Genomic DNA, 27241 nt, shown 5'->3' with positions numbered 1-27241 from the left:
AGCATGTGCCATTTCCAACGCTACAAAAATATTTTCTATTTTTGTAGCGCTAGTCCCTACCCGGCGGTAATCGGGCAGCACCACATACTGCCCAGTTACTGCTAGGTTAGCAAGAGAATCCTTACCGCTACCTCAATGGATGGCGGTGAGTGCTCCCCCCGAAATGACCACGTGGCAAGTGCTTCACTTACCACACAGCCATTTCTTTTTGAGAACAAAATCAGCCTTTTACCCGTTGCAGTAAAAGGGGGTCTCAGCACGCATCAAAAACATGCACTGATGCTAGCGCAGACCCCCTTTTACTACAGCTTAGTAAAAGGACCCCTGAATGCTGAAGTGTGTAACAAGCATTAATTTGGCAGTGGAAAATAATTTGATTGCACATTTATGATTCGGTTGCATTCTGACCCAGCACATTAATATTGCCTCAGGGGCCCTTTTAATAAGCTGCAGTAAAAAGTGGCATGCATTAGTTTGGACGCGTGAAATTAGCACGTGCTGGGCCATTTTTTACCACGGCAGGTAAAAAGGTCTTTTCTTAATGGGGAAGAAATGGCCGTCCGCTAATATTAAAAGTAGCGCAAGGCTATTGACTGCCTGAGCCCTTACTGCCACCTATTAACTTGGTGATAAGGGCTCACAAGCAATTCATGCAGTAATCAGTCAGCGAGCGGCAATGCGGCCATGCTGCCAATTACCATCAGAAACGCCCCCCTTGGTAGAAAATAGAAAATTATTTTCTACCAAGGGAAACAGTGTTGAGTTTGCACGCGCTACCCGCATGTTAGCCCTACACGAGGAGATTCTATATATGCAACCTAAAAAATCAGCACTGATTTTGTATTCTATAATCGGCACCTAGATTTAGACGCCGATTATAGAATTTGCTTAGTTGATATTTCAGCATCAATATCTGTGCGCATGCATTTATACCAATGAAAACCTGGTGTAAATCTCAGCGTGTAGATTTAGGCGCCCTGGGCCATATTCTATAACTAGGCACCTAAATTTTTAAACGCTCCTGAAACGCCCATTTCCTTCCCCATAACCACGCCCCTTTTTGCCTACATGCGTTAGACATTCGGTGCACATGGTTACAGAATACGCATAGTGAGTGGTGCGCCTAAATTCTAATCAGTGCCAATTGGTGTTCATTATTTATTTATTTGCAGGCTCAATGTGGCTTACATTGTAATGTAATGGCGATCGCCAGTTCCGGATCAAGAAATACATAATGTTATTAAAGTAAAGGTCAAACTAGATAAAGTAAGTTAAGCAATCAAGTGTAAAAGTTTTTTCCGGTGAAGAAATCAAGTGATATTGCTTGTTAAGTGCTGATATCAGTGCTCATTAGCTTGTTAAGCCAATTAAGTTACACGTGGTGTTATAGAATCTGCGCCGATTCTGGCGCCTAAATCTAAGCACACTATATAGAATCCGGGGACAGCAGCTTAGTAAAAGGGCCCCTAAGTTAATGGCAGTTTTCATCTAAAGCTGTTCTTAATGTTCAATTTTCAACATTTTTGTCTGATTGCAGACCACACCAATTATTTTCTGCTATCTAGAGGTCTACTAGTTTGTTATATTTCTTATCCTTCTTATAGGTCATCTATTATTCCTTAATGGCAGCCAGAAATGTATTTATAGATAAATGTTTTGGTTGGATGCATACTTGTATATGCAGGGCAGCTCTAGAAAGAAGAAATGTACACTTTATCACTTGCTCTAGATCTCCTAAAAATAACATAATACAATTAATACATATAAGTTTGTTATATTTTATGTTAATAATTGAAGTACTGTAAAGCATTCTGCTGAAATGATTCTCCGATTGCATCAGGGTTTTGCTACTTTAAGGTATAGAGATTGTTTTCATTTGTTCATCCATGAACACCCTTCGAGCTAAGAGCCCAAAGCAAATTATAGTTCGAGTCAAAATAGGCCTTTGATTTTGACATTTTCAAGTTTTCTGTGTTTCCTAAATGTACTTTAAAACCTCTTCATTTAAATTCCTAAAAGAGCTGTTTGGTTTTCAATGACATTCTGCATTTTCTTGTCAAATAATTTCCTTAAACTCCCTTTCCTGTGTTTAAAATAAGGGTAATCAGTGGTTGAATGTCTCCGGCTACTATTTTCAAAGCATCTTAAGTTCAGACATTCTTCTTTATCGTTGTCCTCTTCTTCTTCCTGACTTGCTCTCTCATTCTCTTCCAGTCCATCTTCTTCACTTAACATGTCCTCCTTTTCATCACAGTAGGGTTCTCTAAAGATGTGTGCAGGTTTGTTAGATATGCCCTCTGGCAGATACACCTTGTCACGATGGCGGTATGTACCAGGACTATAAGAGCTGTCGTCCTCTTCCTCATGACAGGAACTGCCCTTAGCACTCTCTCCATCTGAATGAAATGAAGTCAGCTGCGCTCTTCTTTTCTTGGAGAGGTCAAAGGGCTCCTCTTGTTCTAAGTTCCTCACGACATCTGCTTGAGACGGTACCATTCTTCCTCTTCCATACCCTGTGTCCAGTGCATAAAAAATGTTGTTACTTTATTTATCCAACAAATACTATGATCTGTCCCTGGTATAATTGACTCAATAAAACCAACTGAGACATAGGAGGTCTTTTACTAAGCTGTGGAAGTGTTTTTAGCTTGCGGTAGAAATGAGCTGGTGGTAAATGCCGAGATGCTCATAGCAGTGGCGTAGCAAGGGCGGGGCGGTGGAGGCGGTCTGCCCCGGGTGTCAACGGGTGGGGGGGTGCTCCGTCCACCCCCCCCCCCCCCGGCGCAACGCCTCTCCCCCCGACAGTCCCCACCTGCCTACCAGCTGAGCTCCGGCCAGCACCTCCAATCTGCAGCGCTGCTGACTTTAAATGAAGAAAACTGTCTCGTCGTTGGCCCTTCACTACTGAGTCCCACCCTCTGATATAACTTCCTATTTCCTCGAGGGCGGGACTCAGTAGTGAAGGGCCAACGATGAGATGGTTTTCTTCATTTAAAGTCAGCAGCGCTGCAGATTGGAGGTGCCGGCCGGAGCTCAGCTGGTAGGCAGGTGGGGACTGTCAGGGGGAGTGAGAGGCGCTGCGCCGGGGGGGGGGAGTAGGGTCCACGCCAGGGGGGGTGCCATGTTGCACTGCACCCGGGGGGGGTGCGCACAGCAGCGATCCGCCCCGGGTGTCAGCCAAGCACGGAACGCCACTGGCTCATAACAATATAATGAGCGCTCGGCGTTTACTGCCAGCTGATTTCTACCATGTGCTAAACACGCTACCGCAGCTTAGTAAAAGACCCCCATAGAAAATAATGGCAGATAGAAGGAGAAACCCTAAGAAGCTAGACTCTGTGAGCAGTGCAGTACTGAGGAATAAGAAACAGAAATTCATTCTTCTGTTCTTTGCAAAATATAAAAAAATAAAAGAGATGTACATTTCCCAATATTGACATACTCCAATCTCTATTAACTAGAAATAAAATGTTCTCTTTTTTACCTTTGTATTTTTTTTTAATTGGGTTGGTCTCAGACTTTCTTTTCCACTTTTCTCTTGTTGATCTTCTCCTTAGGTGGTTTCCAGTAATTTCTTTCCATTGTCTACTTTTCTCTCCCCTTCTTTCCCTACATCTGTCTCTTGCATTAATCGTTCCATTTCATCATTTTTCTCTATTTCATCTACCTATCTACGCAAAGCTAAATTTCGCCCCTCCTTTTCTTCCTTTCAGACCCTCCAGTCTTCATTCTCTGTATTTTCAATTTGATTAAAATCATTTGGGGGCCCTTTACTAAGCCATGGTAAGGCTCATTCGAGGGAAACGCGTGCCAAATTGACACTACCACCAGTAGCGTGGGCACCTGGTGGTAATTCTGAAGCTGGCATGCACGCTGTTTCCCAGAAGTAATCGGCAGCACGGCCACATTGCCAAGTGCTGCCTGATTACTTCACGAGTAGCGCATGAGCCCTTACCACCAAGTAAATAGGTGTTACTTTTAATATTAGCGCACAACCATTTACTTCCCTATTTTAAAAAAGGCCTATTTACCCACCATGGTAAAAAAATGGCCCGGCAAGCGCCAATTTCACACGTCCAAATTAACGCAGGCCATTTTTTACCACAGCTATTAATAGGACCACTTATAGACTACCCCTCTAAATATTTCTATCTACTCAGCTTTCTGTCTTCCATTCTCACCTCTTCCCATTTCCATCTTTCCTTTTTTCAGCCTCATATTTCCCCTTCTGAATTTCACCTATTCCCTAACCCCATTTCCACCCTCAGTATTCATGTCCTTCCTATCTCTCAAACTGCTTCCTATGAGTCTCATTTTCTCACTAGCCACAGCTCCTTTCCAATTTCTCATCTCCTCTTGGCATACAGCAACTTTCTTCTCTCTTACCTCCCATCCACTTTCTTATTGCTTCTCTTTCACTTTCTCTTCAGTCCCATTTTCATACTGTCCCTTTCCTTTGTCTAATACCCCTTCCACAGCCTCCTGCACATTTCCTTTAGATCCTTCTCTATATTTCCCCTCCCTCTAGATGCTCTTCTCTCTTCTCATCCCTTCTACTTTAAAGAGCCTCTTACCTTTTCTCTCTCCTTCCATCTTTCCAGAAGCTATTCCCCCTTCTCACCCCATCTTTCTCTCAAGGTTTTCCCCCTTTGTCACCCCTTCTCTCTTTCCAGACATGATCCCTCATCACCCCTCCTTTCCTTGACTCTTAGCCCTTCACAATCTCTCCCTCTTTCTCTCAGCTATTCCTCTGTTATTTTCCCCTTCCAGATATTCTCCTTCTTTTTACCCCTTCCTCCTTCTGCATACTCTTTCTCTCTTCTCAGCCCCTTTCTCCGTCCCTTCAGATGCCTTTTGCTTCTTTTCACGCCTCCCTTCACTCTTTACATACATACTAACAAAGTAACATTGTAAATGAGGGCAAAGAAAGACCAATATGACCCATTGAGTCTACCCAAGAAGGTTGCTGGGGTTGTGCCTGCCGCACAGTTTACTTTCCCAATGCTTCTACTGTTGGAGTTGTACCTGCTGTGCCATGCAAGTTCCTTTCCCCATGATTTCTTAGAAGTGCAGATCTGTAGCTGAACTGCTCTACACTGTGTATATATCACTCTTTTTTTAATTCCTGCATTGTTCTTGCTTCCACCATCTCTTTTGAAAGGGCATTCTAGACATCCACTACCCTTTCTGTGATAAAATATTTCCCTGATGTTGTTCTTGACTCTACTACCATGTAGCTTCATATCATGTTCTCAAGTTCTAGAGCTTCTCCTCATATGGAAAACACTCATTTGTTCAGTAATTCCTTTCAAATATTTAAAGGTCGGTATCATAATTCCTCTGTTCCTCCTCTCCTCAAGGGCAGTGATTCTGAAACCTGTTCTGGAGGACCAACATCAAGTCGGAATTTCAGGATACCGCTCATGAATATGCATGAGAGATATTTGCATATAATGGAGATGCAAATTTATCTCATGCATATTCATGATGCTCCTTATAAAGTAACTACCATAAATAAGTATAAATTCTTTATTAGTATCAAAAAAATATTTAAAACATTTTTTTCACAGTACTATAATACAATTCACCAACTTCTCCTGCTTTCCTATCTTACACATCCACAACTCTAACACACCTTCTTTCACAACCTACCACATTCATACACTCCACCTCGCACAGATTAATTAAAAAGGTACAGAGATATCCCATACATATAATAATACTTATTTTATTTTATTTTCTCCTTGTTATTTTCCACTATATGGCACCTTCCTGTTATTAGTAAACATTCTTCAATCTAAAGCTAGATGGACCGTGCAGGTCTTTTACTGCCGTCATCTACTATGTTACTATCCAGCTCATTTTCAAAAGTGATCGCCAGCCATTTCCCGACATAAATTGGGAGACGGCCGGCGATTTCTTAAAAGCGATGAAATCGGTATAATCGAATGCGGCATTTTTGACAGCATCGCCGCTTTCCCATCGCTTCGCCGGTGAAAGTTCAAGGGGGCGTGTCGGTAGCTTAGCTACCAGATGGCCGGCTTTCGCCGATAATGGGGGAAAAAAGCGGCGTTCAGCAGAATTTCACCGGGTTTACTTGGTCCTTTTATTTTCACGACCAAGCCTCAAAAAGGTGCCCCAACTGACCAGATGACCACCGGAAGGAATCGGGGATGACCTCCCCGTACTCCCCCAGTGGTCACCAACTCCCTCCCACACTAAAACAATAAAACTAAAAACCTTTTTTGCCAGCCTATATGCCAGCCTCAAATGCCGTACCCACCTCCATGACAGCAGAATGTGTTCTGACAGCCTTTCCCTGGTTGTGATGTGGCTCTCGGGTGAGTGTGACACCTTTTCTGCTAGGTGCACTGCAGAGTCACATTAGCAATGCATTGTGGTGGGTGTAGGGTAGTGGGCTCTACTCCCATGTTGCTTCCCCCTCTGTTAACTGGGTCAGAGTGTGTCCAGTTTTGTTTCCGGTAGTCCATGAGGTAGTGGCCATTTTTGTCAGCCAGTTTTAGATCCCTTTCATGTGTTACCCACGTTAGAGAACTTAATTATTACCTTGAATGTTGCTGAAAGAGGGCATTGTACACCATTCTACCAGCTCTGACCTACTGCTAATCTGAGTACCAGGGAGACTCTTTGCCAGTGGGGCACAACTTATGATCTGCAGTTAACTGTGAGTAAACGTGCTTATTCAAATAAAGGACTTTTTCAAAGAGATTAGTCTTCAGGTGTCAACTGGTGTGCCAAGGTTATACAGCAGCAACAAGTCCTAGAGTCCAGCCGAGCTGAAGTCCTCTTCTTCCCAATCCCGCGCAAGGCTACATTCTAGTCTGACGTCCTGCACGTTGTACATGCAGGACATCAGACTCACAGAAACAGAACAAAGCCTTGCAAGGGGGGGTCGAGAGGATCATCGGCAGGGGGTCCAGAGGCAAATCTACAGGGGCCCAGGCCCCCGAGGCCCCATACTGGCTGCGCCACTGGTGTGACCCCCTATCTGATGCACATTGATGTGCTTTCCTGTTAATTTCTCTCCAATATTTTGCCCCCTAGTATATGCAAAACATGGCTTGGCTTCAAACCCTCGGTGAACCCCCACAGTCATTCACAAAGGAAAAACATTCAACATAAAGGAATCCTTCACATGCTCATCTTCCAATGTGGTATATATCATTCAGTGTAAAAAATGTAACGAAGGATGCTATATTGGAGAAACAGGCCAGATGCTTAAGACAAGATTCAATTTACATAGACACAACATGAAGAAAGCTGGTGCCAGTCAGATTCCCACCCCTGTGGGCCAACACTTTACAGGACCAGGACACTGCACCAGTGATTTCACAGTAAGAATTCTGAAAGGTAACTTTAAAACAATACAGGAACGTAAGACCTTTGAAGTCAGAATGATTGAATATTTTGACACCCAACAGACAGGACTTAACAAGGATCTGGGTTTTCTAGCCCATTATAAACCATAAAGTTGTATTTCTCTGTTTATCACTCTCCTCTCAACAACCCACACCCATCTTGTTAGACTATCAATGAAATGAAATGCTTTGATGTACCCATGCATACCTCCTACCCACCCCCACCTTGCTAGACTGTCATTGAAATGCTTTGAAGCTTCACTTATATATATTATCAACTAACACATTTGCTTATTTCCGATCTGACGAAGAAGGGCAACCTTTGAAAGCTAATCAAGAAATGTATTACGTTATGTCCAATAAAAAAGGTATTATCTTATTTTCTTTTCCATGTTTTATTTTGTTTGATTTCTATTGATAATCTATCAACCAGACAAAGAAGTCAATCAGATTCATTTGGTATGATCTACCCTCTGGTAAAACCATGTTGCATTGGATCTTGCAATCCACTAGACTGTAAATCTTTTTCTACCACCAAGGTGAGGCTTACTAACTTGAGGTTTTCCACCTCTTCTTTGTTACCACTTTTGTGAAGAAGGACCACATATGCTTTTCTCCAGTTATGTGGAACCATCTCCAAAGATCTGCTAAATATGTCCATCAGGGGACCTGCCAGAACTTCTCTCTCATTATCTTGGATTGTATTTCATAATGTCCCATGGCTTTGTCTGCTTTCAGCCCTACAAATTCTTCACAAACATCTTCTTCTTTGAATGGTACCATATCTACTTCATTTGGATATGTTGTTTTGCTAGTTACTTTTGGATTCTCTCCAGATCGTTCTTCTGTAAAACCAAACAAAAGCAATTTTTTTTAGCATTTCTGCTTTTTTCCTCATCATTCTCCACATATCAGTCTTCATCCTCTTTCAGTTTTAGAATTCCACTTATGGTCTTCCTCCTTTCACAGACAGGGGTAGATAAGATGGAAGTGGAAGAGGAAGAAGGGAGGCGGCTCATGAGCAGACGTAGGCAGAACAGAGCCTTGCCTCCATTCCACCCCCAGAGAGCGAGAGAAGTAGTAATGCCCCCTAGAAAAGGGTGGAGGGAAAAGGACTACATTACCCAGCATCCCCCGAGAGAGAGAGAGCAGAGAAAGGTTCGTGACCCCTGCAAAATGGAGGAGAGGAAGAGACTACATTTCCCAGCAACCTCGGGGCAAAGCCTGGTACAGAAATTACCTTCCCCAGCAGGAACAGGGGGAGAACTCTAACAAGGAAAGGGTGGTGCCCCTGCAGGGTAATCAAGGGAAAGAGGAACAGCTGCCAAGTGGGTGGGATGGGGAGCCCATGGAGTATCAAGAAGCTGGGCAGAGAGAAAGAGAGGAGAGCGAGGAACAGCCTATGGACCTCTCAGCCTGGGCTCACTCCTTAGGTAACAAAATAAGAGAGCAGGTAACCTCATGGTATGGTAGCTGGGCTAAGAGAGGAAAGAGGAAAGGTCATGTGGGAGGATGGGTCAGTGCTTAGAGAGAGTGACCCAGATGGGTGGGGCCTTTTCATTTTCCAGAGCTCAGGCTGTGATTGAACTGTGAGTTTAAAGAGTTCTGGTTGAAGAGGGATGAGAGATTTTCTCGGAGTGGGCTGAGCCCCAGCAGGAGGAAGGTGGAGTGTGAACTGTGGCTAAAAAGCCTAAAAGAAGCTGAAGGGGTTTTGAGCTGTGTGCTGAAGCCTCAAGAACTGTGTTTGTTTTTTTTGGGCTGGAACTGCTTGCAGTGTTTTGCCCCCTCCCAAGGGAGAGAAAGGGAGGGGGGGGGGGAGAAAGAAGACCCAGGGCTAAAAAAACTGTCTGTAAGGAACCAGCTGGGTGCTGGAAGCCTGGGAGTTAAAAGTTGGTTTTTTTTTCCTTGCTGTGGTTGTACCCCTGAGAGGAGCAACAGGGGGAATTGGGAGGGGTTTTTTTTTTTTCGCTTCAAGTATTTTGTCTTTTTGAACTGCTGGACTGTTGGATCCCAAGCAAAATAAAGAACTTGTTAGGTTTGCTTTGAAGTTGATTTCTTTGAGCCCTGCCCTGTGGACTGCAGTGAACCAGGAGGTGGAGTAGCAAGGGTGAAGGGGAGATCCCGAGGACCTTCAGGTGGAAGGGAGGATCATTTACAATCTACAGAAAGTCTTGTCACTTTTTTTTTTACATCTTGGGTCATCCTTTCTTTTGCTCTTGCTTTCACCTTTCTGATTTCTCTATTTGTTTCTTTCAGCTTTACCTGATTTCTCTTCAATATTCTTCCTTTTGTGATGCTTTGTCCTTTGTGAACACTAGCTTTAGCCCTCATTTTCTCAGCCACCACCTTGCAAAAACCATAATGATTTTCTTTTCCCTTTGCATTAAAAAGTCCATGTCCCCTTTTAGAGCTCCTTTTCATTTGTCCCACTGTCCTTCTACTTTCTTTATCCTCTCCCACCCTACCAACATTTCTTTCAGGTATTGTCTCATTTTGTTAAAGTCAGCATATTAGAAATCCAATATTCATGCAATATATTGATTACTGCACCCAGGTGGGTCCCTATTCAGCAGTGGCGTAGCAAGGGGGGGTGGGAGGGGCGGTCCGCCCCGGGTGTCAGCTCAGGGGGGGTGCTCCCTGCCAGCTCCCCCCCTCGGCGCATCGACACCCCCCCCCAGTGCCCACCCTCCTCCGTCCAACCAGCTCCCCCTACCTTTAAAAAAATATCGGAATCCGAAGCAAGGCGCAGCTCCTCGCGCCTGCACGTAAAAGAAATGTGCAGTGTCTCATCGGTCTTCTCTCACTCTGTCTGTCCCGCCCTTGCGAAAATAGGAAGTTGCGTCAGCAGAGGGCGGGACAGACAGAGCGAGGGAAGGCCCGATGAGATGGTGCACATTTCTTTTACGTGCAGGTGCGAGGCACTGCGCCTCGCTTTGGATTCTGATATTTTTTTAAAGGTAGGGAGCTGGTTGGACGGAAGAGGGCGGGCACTGGGTCGGGGGGGGTGTCGATGCACCGAGGGGGGGTATGTCATTGTGCTGCACCCGGGGGGGGGGGTGCAACGGCGAACCGCCCCACCCCAGGTGGCAGCCCCCCTCGCTACGCCACTGCTATTCAGACATTAGACACTACGGGGGCAATTTTATAACTGGGTGCCTTCATTTAGATGCTAGTATTCTAGACATGTATGCCAGCAAAGGGCACGCAAATGCAGGCACCTAGATTATAGAATTGCCCTTCACTGGGGTAATCCTATTATTAGGTGCTACCTTTTAGGCACCCTGAGACTGCGTAGGAGAAGCCTATTCTATAACAGAACCAAGGAGCCTAGGATCCATTATAAAATACTAGCTATGCCAGCCAACACTCAACATATAATTAAACTCTGGAATTCGTTGCCAGAGAATGTGGTAAAGGCAGTTAGCATAGTGGGGTTTTAAAAAGGTTTGGATAACTTCCAAAGAGAAAAGTCCATATTTCTGTAATAGTGGCTACATCTAAGTCCTCTTTCAACATTAGAGCTTGCAGCTCTGGTTTATGGTTATGGTTTATTAAATTTGCTATACCACTTAAACTGGCTAGCAGAACAAAGTGGTGTAGAGACTAATTAAAAAACAACAAACAATAAAAAGAAAAGGAAAAGGAACTACAATAACTATAGGACAGCATACAGTTATACAGAAAGGACAAAAAAGAAGGACAAGGCAAAGAAGAGTAAACAACTAATCAGGCAAGCTCCATTTTGAAGGCCATCAGGTGCCATCTCCATATGCCTGGCCAAACAACCAGGACTTTAATTCACACTTAAACATTTTGAAGATCGAATTGCTTTGTAAAGTGAGCGGAAGCCTATTCCAAACAGAAGGAGCAAGAACAAGAAGGCAGTGTAGATTCCAATTTTGCTAATCTAGGTCTAGGAAGAACGAAGCGGTAGTTGTTATGTGAACAAAGAAGTCTTAGCGGTGAATAAGTGTTTCCTTGGGATGAGAAACTGTAAGCAGTCAAGTCAGCCTCCAGGAATAAATGATACATAGATAGAAGACTGCCAAGGTAGAAGAGAACCTTGCAGAATATTCCTAAAGTATATAAATTTGATGTGTGTCCAGAAGGGACCTGAGGTGGCATTAGTTGCCAGAGTGTTTGAGCCTGGCTAGGAGCCAGCCCCATGAAGAGTACTGGTTGTGAATGTGTTAAGAGAGAGAGAGAGAGAGAGAGAGAGAGACTCTACTTAAAAGGACTAAGCCTGTGAAGTAATAGAGCTGACCTTTTGTGTACATAAAGCACTTTTGACTTTTACCTGCAACCTGTGTGTGAGTCTGCCACATTTGTGTGAAGTCCTGCAGCCAGTCGCTAGCCACGCTGCCACAAAGGGGAGCAAATCTAATGAATAATCATGTTCCAAAACCGCTTGTTTTTGAACATCCAATACACAATGTAACAAACCAGCAAAATAGCTAATGCGGTCATGGCACACTATAAACTTTAAATATTGCCAGAAAATAATAAATAAACTAAGATAAATAAATACATTTTTTGTTATTGGAGATACCCTCAAATTATAAATTCACACTTATAGGGCTAGATTCAGTAAATGACACCTAAAAAATTGGTGCTGAAACACCCCCCCCACCCCACACTTAAGCGGCATTCTATAAGCCATGTCTAAAGTTTGGCGCAGTTTATAGAATAATGCTTAAGAGTAATGGTTGCGTGTAAATGTAGGCGCGACCATTTGAGCTATCGCAAATGTGATGCAAATGCCCATGCCTAAATTTAAGTGCGGAACACCGTTACTCTGTAATTGCAAGTGTAACAAAACCACATCCCTGTTCCACCCTGAAATGCCAATGATGATCCCCTTTCTGCGCACCCTTTTTCAGACTGTGCATAAAGTTTAGGGCTAACTTTATGCACACAACACCTAATTAAATCTAATTAGCACCAATAATTGCATGTTAAAAAGCCAATTATTGGCACTAATTGGCTTGTTAATCAAATTGCACACGCAAATCGGCACCACGACTACATTTGTGTACACAATTTTTGGCGCACTTTACAGAATCAGGGGGATAGTGCCTGATTAACTAGACACCTTGAGGTGAACATGTCTTCTCTTTCATCGGGTTATTTCCATCATTTGCATTAAAAGCAGGAAGCCGGCTAAAGAATTGGTTAGGCCGCTGGACGAAAGTGGTGTTAAAGGGGTGATCAGGGAAGACAAAGCCATAGCGGAGAAATTAAATTAATTCTTTGCTTCAGTCTTCACCGAGGAGGATTTGGGAGGGACACCAGTGCCGGAAAGGGTATTTGAAGCAGGCGAGACAGAGAAACTAAACGAATTCTCTGTAAACTTGGAGGATGTAATGGGTCAGTTCTGCAAACTTAAGAGTAGTAAATCACCAGAACCAGATGGTATTCATCCCAGAGTATTAATAGAACTGAAAAATGAACTTGTAGAGCTACTGTTAGTAATATGCAATCTATCCCTAAAATCAGGTGTTGTACCGGAAGACTGGAGGGTAGCCAATGTTACGCCGATTTTTAAAAAAGGTTCCAGAGGAGATCTGGGAAATTATAGACCGGTGAGTCTGACGTCGGTACCGGGCAAAATGGTAGAGGCTATTATTAAGAATAAAATTACAGAGCACATACAAAAACATGGGCTGATGAGACAAAGTCAGCACGGATTTAGTGAAGGGAAGTCTTGCCTCACCAATCTACTGTATTTTTTTGAGGGGGTGAACAAACATGTGGACAATGGGGAGCCGGTGGATATTGTGTATCCGGATTTTCAGAAGGCGTTTGACAAAGTGCCTCATGAAAGACTCCAGAGGAAACTGGAGAGTCATGGGATCGGAGGTAGGGTATTACTATGGATTAAGAGCTGGCTGAAGGATAGGAAGCAGAGAATAGGATTGAATGATCAGTATTCTCAATGGAGAAGGGTAGTTAGTGGGGTCCCTCAGGGGTCTGTGCTGGGACCACTGCTTTTTAACATATTTATAAATGACCTAGAAATGGAAGTAACTAGCGAGGTAATTAAATTCGCAGATGACACAAAGTTATTCAGGGTCGTCAAGTCGCAGGAGGAGTGTGAAAGATTACAGGAGGACCTCGCGAGACTGGGGGATTGGGCAACCAAGTGGTAGATGAAGTTCAATGTTGACAAGTGCAAAGTGATGCATGTGGGTAAGATGAACCCGAATTACAGCTATGTCATGCAAGGTTCCGCGTTAGGAATCACAGACCTAGAAAGGGATCTGGGAGTCATCGTTGATAAGACGTTGAAAACGTCTGCTCAGTGTGCTGCAGCGGCTAAGAAAGTGCACAGAATGTTGAGTATTATTAGGAAAGGGATGGAAAGCAAACACGAGGATGTTATAATGCCATTGTATCGCTCCATGGTGCGACCGCACCTCGAATATTGTGTCCAATTCTGGTCGCCGTATCTCAAAAAAGATATAAAAGAATTGGAGAAGGTGCAGAGAAGGGTGACGAAAATGATAAAAGGGATGGAACGACTTCCCTATGAGGAAAGGCTAAGATGGTTAGGGCTCTTCAGCTTGGAGAAAAGGCGGCTGAGGGGTGATATGATAGAAGTCTACAAGATAATGAGCGGATTAGAGATGACAGATGTGAAGCATTTGTTTACACTTTCAAAAAATAATAGAACCAGGGGACACAAGATGAAGCTAGAATATGGTAGATTTAAAACAAATAGGAGAAAGGTTTTCTTTACTCAGGGTGTAGTTGGACTCTGGAACTCGTTGCCAGAGTGTGTGGTGTCAGCAGCTGGCCTTATGGAGTTTAAGGGGGGTTTGGACAGATTCCGGAAGGAAAAGTCCATTGAATATTATTAAATATATTTTTTTTTTTGGGGTGGGGGGAGGTTGCCGGGTTCTTGAAGCCTGGGTTGGCCACTGTCGGAGACAGGATGCTGGGCTTTATGGACCCTTGGTCTTTTCCCAGTATGGCGGTGCTTATGTGCTAATGGGATAGATGCTACTGGGCAGTAGTTGGTAATGTCGTTTGTTTTTTTCTTGGTATCTTTTGGTATTGGGGTGAGCAGGATGCTTCCTTTTTCTTGAGGGTAGATACCCTGTTGAAGCATGAAGTTTAAGTGGGATGTGAGATCTATTATGAAGCGGTGGGGGGCAGATTGTATTAGGTAGCTGGGGCAGATGTCCAGTTGCCAATGGCTGTTTGAGTATTGTTTAATCGCTTGGGTAACTGTGTCAGTGCTGAGTAGAGCAAAATTTGACCATATTGGTCAGTAGGGTATTCACCCGGGGTTGGGTCTAGATCATTAATGAAGTTTTCTGTGTCCATGTTGTTCTGAGGTAGGGTTTTGCGTAGGTTTATGATTTTTTTCATTGAAATATTTAGCAAGGCTGTCTGCAGATGGGATGTCAGTGTTGGTTGTGGTGATCGGTGTTGTGTCTAGTAGTTTGTTCACGAGATGGTATAGTTTTTTCGTGTTTTTGTAGTCCGGCCCAATTTTAGTTTTGTAGTACGACCTTTTGGTCTGTTTTATTGCGTATTTATATTTTCTTTGAAGTTGTTTCCATGTGTTGAGTGTTTGTTCGTCTTTTATTTTTTTCCATGCGCGTTCCAGTTTCCTAGATTGTGTTTTTAGTTTTTTCAGTTCTTCATTGAACCATGGTATCGAGTTGTGTCTACGTGAAGTTCTTATTTGTAAGGTTGCTATTTCGTCTAGTATGTGTCTGCATCTTTTGTCCCATTCTGAGAGGTAATATATGGATTCCGTTTGTGCTGTCCAATCGTTGTTGTATATCTATTGCCAGAAAGTATCCGGGTCTATTTATTCTCTCGTGGTATAAGTTGTGTGTTCTCGTGTGTGGGGAGAACCCCTTTTTCGCCATTTTAGGGCTAGGCTTAGTTTGTAATGGTCAGTCCATGGTGTTTCTGTCCAACTAGTTTGTGTTATGGTTAGGTTCTGATCAGTGGACAATTTGTATGAGATGAGGTCGAGTGTGTGACCCTTCACGTGGGTTGTTTGCATGTTTGGCCATGTAAAGCCATATAGGTGAAGGAAGTCCTTGCAATCTCGTGCGTTGGTAGAGTTAGGGTCTTCAAGGTGAAGTGGGAGGGTGAAGAACCCAGCTGAAATGGAGATATTGGGAGTTAAGTGACAAGGGATGTCATATGAGGGGTTTGGATGTTGTTGTAGTATTAGAGATCATACGATCCTTGGTTGCCTTCACCCCAACCAGGACCCATGAGGACAGGAAGCATCCTGGTCAGGCCCAATAACTTAAGGCTGAATCAAGAGGTAGATTCTGCTCACAAGAGCAGTAGCTGAGAAGAGAGCTCCAGGAGAGTAGAAAGGGTAACCCCACCCCCACCCTGGGAGCAGAGCAGAAAGAAGCCTGTTCAGTGCCAGAGGCATCAGCTCAGAGAAGTGCACCTCTGGAGGTAAAAAAAAACTGACAAGGCGGTCCAATCCTGAGTGGGTCCAGTGGCTGGGAAAATGCCCAGTGGGATGCTTGCCACAGAAGAAGTAGGAAGCCACAGCCTTGGATTGTTCTGCCAGAAAGGATAAGAATATAAGTGTTGCCATACTGGGACAGACCAAAGGTCCATCAAGCCCAGTCTCCTATTTTCAACAGTGGCCAATCCAGGTTACAAGTACCTGGCAAGATCCCAAAACAGTAAAATAGATTTTATGATGCTTATCCTAGAAATAAGCAGTGGATTTCCCCCCAAGTCCATTTTGATAATGGCATATGGACTTTTCTCTTAGGAAGTTATCCAAACCTTTTTAAAACCCTGCTAAGCTAACTGTTTTTACCACATTCTCTGGCATTGAATTCCAGATTTTAATTACATGTTGAGTGAAGAAATATTTTACATAAGAACATAAGAGTAGCCATACCGGGTCAGACCAGTGGTCCATCTAGCCCAGTATCCTGTTTTCCAAACAGTGGCCAAGCCAGGTCACAAGTACCTGGCAGAAACCCAAATTGTGGCAACACTTCCTACTACAAATCCCAGGGCAAGCAGTTGCTTCTCATGTCTCCAATTAGTTTTAAATTTACTACTTAGTAGCTTCATTGCATGCCCCTAGTCCTATTATTTTTGTAAAAAGTAAACAAGTCATTCACGTCCACCCATTCCATTCCACTCATTATTTTATAGACCTTTATCATATCTCCCCTCAACTCTCTCTTCTCCAAGTTGAAAAGCCTGGCTGCTTTAGCCTTTCCTCATAGGGAAGTCGTCCCATCCCCTTTATCCTTTTCATTGCCCTTCTCTGTACCTTTTCTAATTCCATTATATCTTTTTGTGAGATGCGGTGACCAGGATGGCACACAGTATTCAAGGTGCAGTCGCACCATGGAGCGATACAAATGCATTATAACATTCTCATTTTTGCTTTCCATTCTTTTCCTAATAATACCTAACATTCTATTTGCTTTCTTAGCCGCTGCTGCACACTGAGAGAGATTTATAAATATGCAAATACTCTAAGATTTTTTTCAAGTGAATATCAACTCAGTTATTAAGACCTCTACCACAAGACTGTTACCAATACAAAGACTGTTACCAATGCCTCTACTAATGACAGAGACTGCTGTTAATGTCTTTATCGATAACGTGGACTGTTTGTTAAGCGAGTAGATGTAGTTTGGATATCTGCCTGTGGCAGTGTTGCAGTAAAGTTATTGCATTTAATACAAGTTGTAGAGTAAAGAGTTTCTTCAGAGTGTGAGTGACGTCAATTTGCTCAAAGTCTACAAGAGTAAATAATCAAGCCTGGCCCCAGCCTGCACCCAGCTCAGTAAAGCAGAACTGTTGTTTGTGACTCTGGTCTCAGATACCTGATCCGAGAGCTTTGCTGTTGCCCAGGAATTGTGCATGAGACCAAGGTTACATTTACATTACTGTGATATGCAAAGGAAGCTATTTACCTTACGGATTGGCACTGATTTGAATTCCTGGACAGTCAGGTTAATTATTCTTACCTTTGGAACTAAATCCTCTTTCCATAATGCCATGTTTGACTTTCATGTGCCTTGTAAGATTTCCCTTCAAGGTGAATTTGCTGGGACAGTAGAGACACTTGAATGGTTTGCTGTCTGAGTGCAAGTGCATATGACCCATTAAATTGTGCATTCTGTTAAATTCCTTTCCACACAGCTGTCAAAAACAAAGAGAGAAAAATGAGTAACCCTGTGATATTCTAACAAAAGTGTAAAAATGGATGTCCATTTGCAGATCAGAAACCACCATACATTGGACTTTGATATAAAAAAATTATCAATTGGACATGTATGGGCTTGCGTTTATAACAGGGGGTCTCTTTAGAGTAGCACCTGGTGGGGATTCCTGTGCTTACTTTGGGCACAAGGACAGTGGCCTGCAAAGCCCCAGAATTATATAATTTTGCATGTATTATTTTAGAAAGTCCCTGACCCCATTTGGGGTAATGGAGTTTGCAATACCACCTTTCTATGGTATGATTAAAGCAGTTAACTATTATTATATACAGGTCCATGTTCTGTCCCTAGTGGGCTCATAATCTAAGCGTTGTACTTGGGGCAAAGGAGGGTTAAGTGACTTACCCAGAGTCACAAGGAGCTGTAGTGGGAATCTAACCCTCTGCACTAACTACTAGGCTACTCCTCCACTATGGGAGTTGGGTGCCCAGGTTTACAGAATACCATGCAGTCAATTTATTGTGCAATTTCCTCTTATTTGCTCCATCATCTTCAAACTCTTCAGAATTCTGCTGTCAGGTTCTTATGTAATGCAAAACAACAGGACCATTGGTTATCCTTTCAATATAGATGTTGATTTAAGGTTCTTTGTCTTACCCACAAAGTCCTTCACCTAGGTTCCCCATCTTTCCTCTCTAACAATTCCATACACCACCTCTCGCATACTGTGTTCCCTCCTCCTAAATCTGCTCATGAGTCTACTTGTAAACCTGCCGTTTTTTTAAATCCCATTTTCTTTGGAATAATTTGCCACCCATACTAGGTCTGAATTGTCTTTTCCTAAATTGAAGGTTTTTTTAAAACCCCATTTTTTCCAATTGGCTTTTGGCACCCCTGACCTTGAGCCGCTGGCTTGTCATAAGAACATAAGAATAGCTGTACTGGGTCAGACCAATGGTCCATCTAGCCCAGTATTCTTCTTCCAACAGTGGCTAATCCAGGTCACAAATACCTGAATCCCAAATAGTAGCAATATCCCATGCTACCAATCCCAGAGCAAGCAGTGGCTTCCCCATGTCTGTCTCAATGCAAGACTGTGGACTTTTCCTCCAGGAACTTGTCCAAACCCAGATACACTAACCGCTGTTACCACATCCTCCGGCAATGAGTTCCAGAGCTTAACTATTTGTCGAGTGAAAAATTATTTCCTCCTATCTGTTTTAAAAGTATTTCTATGTAACTTCATAGAGTGTATTTTGTGAAATAGTAAAAAATCAATCGACAACCGGGGTGCTGAATGTTTGGTCTTATCATTATCTCTGTCTGTTTGTTTGATCCTATTCTTTCTTACACTCGGTTGGAGTTCCTTTCTTTCTTTATGTAATTTGTATTTTATTGTGAGCTGCTGCGTTCTGTGCACAGTAACAACAGGATATCAAGTCTTTTACTAAACATTTGTGCAGCCCTCCTAGACTTTTAATTCAAATGTTTAAATAGTGAATATTGTTGCTCCCAGATCACCCTAACCTGCCCCCTTTTGGATGGCTAACTTTGACTGTATAACAATTTGTATATCCAAAATTATTTAGTCAGCTCCCAAGAATTTTTTTAATTAAGAGCACTTTTGCAGCGGTCACTGCCCCAACCACATAAATACTTTTGAATATTAACCTCATAGGGCTTTCTAAACACATGTAACTAGACATTCAAGGGGTCTTTTACAAAGTAGCGCTAGTGTTTTTAGTGCATGCTATGTTTTAAAACAGGCTAAATGCTAGAGACATCCATATATTCCTATGGGTGTCTCTAGCATTTGACGCATCCTTATTTTTAGCGCGCTCTAAAAACGCTAGTGCGCCTTCGTAAAAGGACCCCTCATGTTCCTACCTAGCAGGGGCAGACTGACCATTGGGACAATAGAGCAGTGCCTAAGGGCCCACAACAGTGGGGAGGCCCACTTTCCCCTAGTTTTCATCTAGTTTAATCATTTTTGATAGATGGTTAGGGGCCCACATCACTGTCAGTCCGCCCCTGCTACCGAGTCATCCTATACAATGTTTTCCTCCAAATCCAGCACTAAGTAGCAAAACTTGACCAGACCCTGCATAATTTTTCTTTAAGCTTTTGTCCTTTCAGATATTGCAGGAAATTAAGGCCTTGAGCACAAGATACACAATTAAAAGCTGTATTTTTTTAATAACTGACTCGAAGTCCTTTGCACAGCTGTGCCTATATTTTTTTAAATATCAGACTGGATTACTTCAGAAAACCTCGATCTTATCCTTATCAATGAAACATGGATTCATAACCAAAAGGACCCCGTAATCCTTGAACTATGCCCTCCGGGCTACAAAATCACTCATCGGACCAGACTAGAAAAGAGAGGCGGGGGCATAGCATTAATCTACCGAGAACAATTCACCATCGAAACCATCACGGACTCCATAACACCCCAACTAGAAATTGTCTCATTTAGAATCCATAACAATGCCCTGATCGATCACCTGAACTGTGTCCTGTTCTACAGACCACCTAGCAACCGAAATGAAACCCAGCCCATTTTCACAGACTTCATATCAAACAATTGTGTAAACAACTCCAACACACTAATACTAGGTGACATTAACCTTCACCTAGAGGACCCCAACTCCACCAACGTACAAAAATGTAAAGAATTTCTACAGTCCTCAGATCTCAAATGGCCTCACATGCAACCAACCCATATCAAGGGTCACACACATTGGACCTCCTATCACATAAATTGTCCACAGATCACAACCTATTAATGACAGACATCAAATGGACAGCAACACCTTGGACCGATCATTACAAATTGAACCTAACTTTAAACTGGCGGAAGAAGGGTTCAAACCGCAAACCAGAACATACAACCTACACTACAAGAGGGCAAATAGATCCACAAGTATTCTGGCAACAGATATACGACAACGAATGGACAACACGAATGGACTCTTAACTGCTGGGATGACAGATGTAGCAGCGTATTAAACAAAATAGCACCCTTAAAAACAAGAATATCAAAAAGACAGAATACAATACCATGGTTCAATGACGAACTAAAAAAACTCAAAACACAATCCAGGAAACTTGAACAAGCATGAAGAAAAATAAAAGACGAACATACACTCAACGCATAGGAAATACAAATATGCAATAAAACAAACCAAAAGCTCCTACTACAAAGCCAAACTAGGACCGGATTACAAAGATATGAAGAAACTATTCCAACTCATAAATAAGTTACTGGACACCACCCCTATCACCACAACCAACACAGACATCCCACCCGCAGACAAACTTGCTAACTAGTTCAACGAAAAAATAATAAAACTACGCAGCACACTTCCTCATCACAACACTAACATCGAAAACTTCCTCAATGAACTGGACCTAACCTCCGACGGATACCCAGCTGACCGTATCTGGACAGTATTTAATCTCATCAACACCGAATCAGTTACACAAGTGACTCACTGGTTTGCCAAGACCCACTGCAAACTGGATACATGCCCCAGTTATCTACTAAAATCCGCCCCCGATCGCTTCATATTAGTCCTCACATCCCTCCTAAATTTCATGTTACAACAAGGTCCCTTCCCTGAGGAATATGGCAACATCCTACTCACCCCAATACCAAAAGACGCCAAGAAAAGCACAAACGATCTCACCAACTAAAGCCCAGTTGTGTCTATCCCATTAGTAGTAAAAATGATGGACAGTATGTTGACTAAACAGCTGAAGAAATACCTGGACAAGTTCTCAATACTACATAATTCACAATCAGGATTCCGCTCCTACCAAAGTACCAAAACTGTACTAGTCACCCTCCTGGCCAAATTCAAGCAGGAGATAGCCATAGGTAAAAGCATACTCCTCCTCCAGTTCAACATGTCGAGTGCATTTGACATGGTAAACCACAATATACTACTAAGACTACTTAGCCACTTCGGGATTGAAGGAAACGTACTTAATTGGATTAAAGTTTTTCTAACCACCAGAACTTATCAAGTTAAATCAAACTCAAACATATCACCACTGTGGAAAGCAGTATGTGGAGTACCTCAAGGATCACCATTATCACCAATACTCTTCAACATGATTTTATTTTATTACATTTGTATCCCACGCTTTCTGGCTTACATATTATATACAGGTACTTATTTGTACCTGGGGCAATGGAGGGTTAAGTGACTTGCCCAGAGTCACAAGGAGCTGCCTGTACCTGCAGTGGGAACTGAACCCAGTTCCCCAGGACCAAAGTCCACCACTCTAACCACTAGGCCACTCCTCCACTGATCCACTGATGATGATTCCACTGGCACAGTCCCTATCCAATTGAGGCCTCAACCCGTTCATTTACGCAAATGATGTTACAATCTACATCCCCTTCAGACATGACCTGAAAGAAATAACTAATAAAATCAACGATGGCCTGAACATTATGGACTCCTGGGCAAACTCATTCCAACTGAAACTGAACACTGAAAAAACACACTGCCTCATCCTCACTTCTCAACATAACAAATACAAACCCACAACTATAACTACCCCAGGACACACCCTCCCTACCTCAGACAGCTTGAAAATACTCGGCGTCACACTCAACCACAACCTTACTCTCGAGAGCCAAGTAAACTCTGAGATAAAGAAAATGTTCTATGCAATGTGGAAGCTCAAACGACTAAAACCTTTCTTCCCAAGGGAAACCTTTTGAAACCTAATATAATCAATGGTCCTAAGACATGCAGATTACTGAAACGGAATCTACACGGGATACAAATAGAAAAAGGGGTGGGCTTTCCTTTATTTACTACAAACTGGAAAGATGTGTGTGTGTTGGCAGATGAAAGAATCATGGGCCTTTCTTCACGTGAGATGTGAGATCAGGGACCTTCCTTTATTTTGGGGGAATGCAGATATAGGGAATGAGGATCATCAGTTTGGGGGGTAAAAGTTGGAAAGGGCCAGGGATTTGGTCAAGACTTTAGTGGATTTCCTTTCAGAATGAAGGCCCAGAACACTGCCTTTCTCCATTGTAACGTTGTAATAAAAAGGATTTTAGAGATTGCTTTTCAACTCTATCTGCCTTGACCAACAAGTGCACTGAGGGGTCTGTATTTGTGATAAGTAATTTTGTTTAAAAATGATTTTTTAACTTTGATTGTGTGAAAATAAGTTGGAATGTAGCTCTAATTAATTTGTTATGTGAAGGGAAAGATGGAACTTGTTTTCGAGTTCAGATTGGCCACCTGGATTTGGAAACATGTGACCACATTCCCACAGTATGGTTTGTTTACGTATTCTCAAGCAATCTGTAATATTCCGTAGCTCTGAACATGAGTTCTAAGCCTAATAAAAAGGGGAGTTTCTTTCAATGAAATTGGGAGCTCATCTATGAATAACGTACGAACTGCGCAGAGAACCTTGTTTCCTGGTCAAAGAAGCTCCTGGCTTTCGCTTTGAACAGGCCCCCCACCCCCCCCCCCCCCCCCCAGCTGATGATAAGAGCCTGGATGATGTAAGGACCAGTGGATTGTATATAGTGTATTATTGCTTCTTTTCCTGGTCAAGGAACTCTTAGCATTGCTTAGATGTAGAGACCAGTGATGTAATGATTGTTTATAGATAGGTATTGCTTCTTTTTAGTTATATAGCTAATCATTGTGTGTGTATATAGCTAATCATTGTATATGTCTTAATCATTGTATATATCTTAATCATTATAGATTTTAGCACCTCTAATAAAGGTCTCATTTACCTAATACGAATTCAAAAGAATCCACAGTAATTATTGGAGAACAGGCAGCTGAGGGGAGATATGATAGAGGTTTATAAAATATTGAGTGGAGTTGAACGGGTAGATGTGAAGCGTCTGTTCACGCTTTCCAAAAATACTAGGACTAGGGGGCAGGCGATGAAGCTACAATGTAGTACATTTAAAACGAATCAGAGAAAATGTTTCTTCACTCAACGTGTAATTAAACTCTGGAATTCGTTGCCAGAGAATGTGGTAAAGGCGGTTAGCTTAGCGGAGTTTTAAAAAGGTTTGGACGGCTTCCTAAAGGAAAAGTCCATAGACCGTTATTAAATGGACTTGGGGAAAATCCACTATTTCTGGGATAAGCAGTATAAAATGTTTTGTACATTTTTGGGATCTTGCCGGGTATTTGTGACCTGGTTGGCCACTGTTGAAAACTGGATGCTGGGCTCGATGGATCTTTGGTCTTTCCCAGTATGGCAATACTTATGTACTTATGAGTAGTCTGTGTTAGTGAAGCAGGCTGTAAATCCATAGCAGTACAAATGTCTAGCACACTGACCAAGTTGGTGCACCTTACCTACGCTTCCAAATATGGTGATAAATTTACTCTGGAATATGCTAGTAATAAATTTATTGTAATTTTATAAATTCTGTGGGTGGAAATGACTAATGAGCTAAATGCCATGGTATTTGCATGTTTTACAAATGTCACCATGTTAAATTTAGCTCACCCTTGTTATTTGTTTTCTGCTTAACTGTGTTAAGGGGGGTTACCACTCACAGTAGTCCATTTTGCACATGGGGCAAAATTTAACATGTGCCCTTTGTAGATAATTAGTAGATAAAACCATTTTTAACTAGTAACATGTGTTCCAACAACTGTGCTTGATAAGGATGAAAAGGCCTGCAATGCCTGTGTTCTTGTGATTGTTATAGATAAGAACCTGATTTGCTGTAGATTATGCTCCATGCAGGTCAGTGTGTACTGTAAGGTCTTTTTCCTTTTGCTTTGATTTTCTTGTGAGAAACAGAAGAAGACTGAAGCCTGCAGTGAGGCACAAAGGCCACTGCTGTGCTGTCCTTCCCTTGCCTTCTTTTATTATTTTTTTCGAATAAGAAGGGTGTTCCTTTCCTCAAACACAGAGAGAGAGAGAAAGAACAAGAGACTGTAAACTGTGCAAAAGGGCCGTGAGAAAACAGGAAGCTTTGAAAAGTACAAGAGAAAGCAAGATGAAATCTGTTTGCAGGCTGTCCCTCAGGGATATGTGAGCCATTGTTAAGTCGGGAGCTTATGCAGCTATATCCTTCCTTCTGATGAGGGGCAATCTTTTGCCAAAAGGCTGCTATCTGGTCATTGCCTTAACCCTCTGAACACCAGTTAAGTCCACTGGACAAGACCAAGAGTCCTTCATACTGGCTTACGGTCATTAGAAAGTGGCATCAAGACCTTTTTATTCTAAATTGGCATCATAATGAATTCTGCAAACGGTAATCTTGTTTTGCCTAAAGAAATGAACAGTGGAAATCCGAGAACACAAGATACTGGCATGCTTGTCCATGATAACTTAAAGTTATTTATTTTATTTATTTGTAACATTTCTATCCCACATTTTCCCACCTATTTGCAGGCTCAGTGTGGCTTACATAGAACCGCAAGGCGTTAGTGTTGTTACATAACTATAGATCAAGAATAAAAGTGATGTTGAACTGTCAGGGACACTCAGGCTTGGTGCTATCAAATGTCTACATGTCATGAAGGAATTGGTCCTGGTTTTGTCCTCCTACTGGGATCTATTCTTTAACTGGGCACCTCAAGTTAGGCGCCTAGATGCAGCATGCTGACTGCTAATTCTATAATGGTATCTTGGTGCCAACATTACATAAGAACATAAGTGTTGCCATGCTGGGACAGACCAAAGGTTCATCAAGCCCAATATCCTGTTTCTAACAGTAGCCAATCCAGGTCACAAGTACCTGGCAAGATCCCAGAACAGTAACATAGATTGTATGCTGCTTATTTTAGGAATATCACAAAAAGTGGCACTGAGTGTATAAAGATGAGTAACCTTACAATAAGAGCTGTTGTAATAACTAGGTGGATTAGAGTCTCATACCTTGCACATGATTATTCACATCACACCCAATGGTGCATCACTTTTACGTGCCCATTTACTAATCATTGACTCAACCTCCACCGGCCCATAGTTACCATTACATTCAGCCCCGTTAGTTCACGATTATTACGGCTGAATGATGTAAGAAACTTGTGACTTGAAAGCACTCAATGCAAAATATAACATATAATCAGCACTTAGCTTGTGCCGGCTGGCGAACTCTTACACCCCGACAGGTCCCCGTTTCGTTAATCTTTTTCAAGGGGGAGTAACACCGCATCTAGCAACAAAAAAAGTATAGTCACATCTATAATTTATGTAATCTTCAACAATACTCACTTAAAACACTTTTACTCAATTTTTCTACATAGCATAACTTAGCTTAGCTGTGTGTGCTCAACCGCTTCTCACAATGAAAAATGACGCTCAGTGTTCTTATTAATGCTTTCAACCGGAAACAGCTGTCTACTAACCCTCCCCCCAGGATGCGTCACAAGTTATATTAGCAATCTGTCAGACCATCAGAAAAAACAGCCCCACTGTGAGTAAGTGTTCAAACCATAAGGTTCAATGGTATTTAAGGTGAAAGTCCAAAAGGTTTCACGTTGCAACACTCTTCTATTATAGTCACGCATCCTGGGGGGAGGGTTAGTAGACAGCTGTTTCCGGTTGAAAGCATTAATAAGAACGCTGAGCGCCATTTTTCATTGAGAGAAGCGGTTGAGCACACACAGCTAAGCTAAGTTATGCTGAAATTCGGTAAGCCAGGGGCATGCTAACAATGTAGAAAAATTGAGTAAAAGTGTTTTAAGTGAGTATTGTTGAAGATTACATAAATTATAGATGTGACTATACTTTTTTTGTTGCTAGATGCGGCGTTACTCCCCCTTGAAAAAGATTAACGAAACGTGGACCTGTCGGGGTGTAAGAGTTCGCCAGCCGGCACAAGCTAAGTGCTGATTATATGTTATATTTTGCATTGAGTGCTTTCAAGTCACAAGTTTCTTACATCATTCAGCCGTAATAATCGTGAACTAACGGGGCTGAATGTAATGGTAACTATGGGGCGGTGGAGGTTGAGTCAATGATTAGTAAATGGGCACGTAAAAGTGATGCACCATTGGGTGTGATGTGAATAATCACGTGCAAGGTATGAGACTCTAATCCACCTAGTTATTACAACAGCTCTTATTGTAAGGTTACTCATCTTTATACTCTCAGTGCCACTTTTTGTGATATAAGTCTATACCTGAGTGAGGCCACTTTTATAGTGTCAATAATATTTTAGGAATAAGCAGTGGATTTTCCCAAGTCCATCTTAATAATGGTTTATGAACATTTCTTTGAGGAAATAGCCAAACTTTTTTTAAACCCTGCTAAGCTAACAGCATTTACCACATTCCCTGGCAACGAATTCCAAAGTTTGATTACACGTTGAGTGACGAAATATTTTCTCTGGTTTTTTTTTTAATTTACTACTTAGTAGCTTCATTGTGTGTCCCCTAGCTCTAATATTATTGGAAAGAGTAAACAAACGATTCACATCTACCCATTCCACTCCACTCCACTCAGTATTTTATAGACCTCTATCATATTTCCTGCCAACATTTAGGCATGCCCACTTACACAATGCCAAAATCAGGTGTAAGTGGGCACACCTAAACGTGGCCTTACACCTGTAATTTACAGTATTCTATAAGTTATGTATGTCGATGTTTGTCCTGCCTATGCCCCACCCATACCTCTCCCCTGTGAACACCCCCTTGCATTTACATCTGAGTGCAC

The 27241-nt window shown here is 42.4% G+C and overlaps 1 protein-coding gene across 1 annotated transcript in view; it reads right to left on the bottom strand.

Annotated features, from left to right (window-relative positions):
• Nucleotides 1-1945: 1945 nt before the first annotated feature.
• The window catches only part of LOC115462290 (zinc finger protein 366-like), a 132348-nt gene continuing 107052 nt past the window's right edge, over nucleotides 1946-27241 (bottom strand). Inside the window, exons 4-5 of the mRNA XM_030192300.1 lie at nucleotides 17366-17540; nucleotides 1946-2513 (exon numbers count right to left, since the gene is read on the bottom strand). Coding sequence (XP_030048160.1) covers nucleotides 2005-2513; nucleotides 17366-17540 — 684 coding nt within the window. The 3' untranslated portion in view covers nucleotides 1946-2004. The remainder of the gene's footprint in view (nucleotides 2514-17365; nucleotides 17541-27241) is intronic.

The sequence above is a fragment of the Microcaecilia unicolor genome, chromosome 2 (assembly GCF_901765095.1).
Source record: "Microcaecilia unicolor chromosome 2, aMicUni1.1, whole genome shotgun sequence".
Lineage (NCBI taxonomy): Eukaryota > Metazoa > Chordata > Amphibia > Gymnophiona > Siphonopidae > Microcaecilia > Microcaecilia unicolor.
Note: the sequence above shows the minus strand (reverse complement) of the source record. Positions and strands in the feature narration are given on the sequence as shown.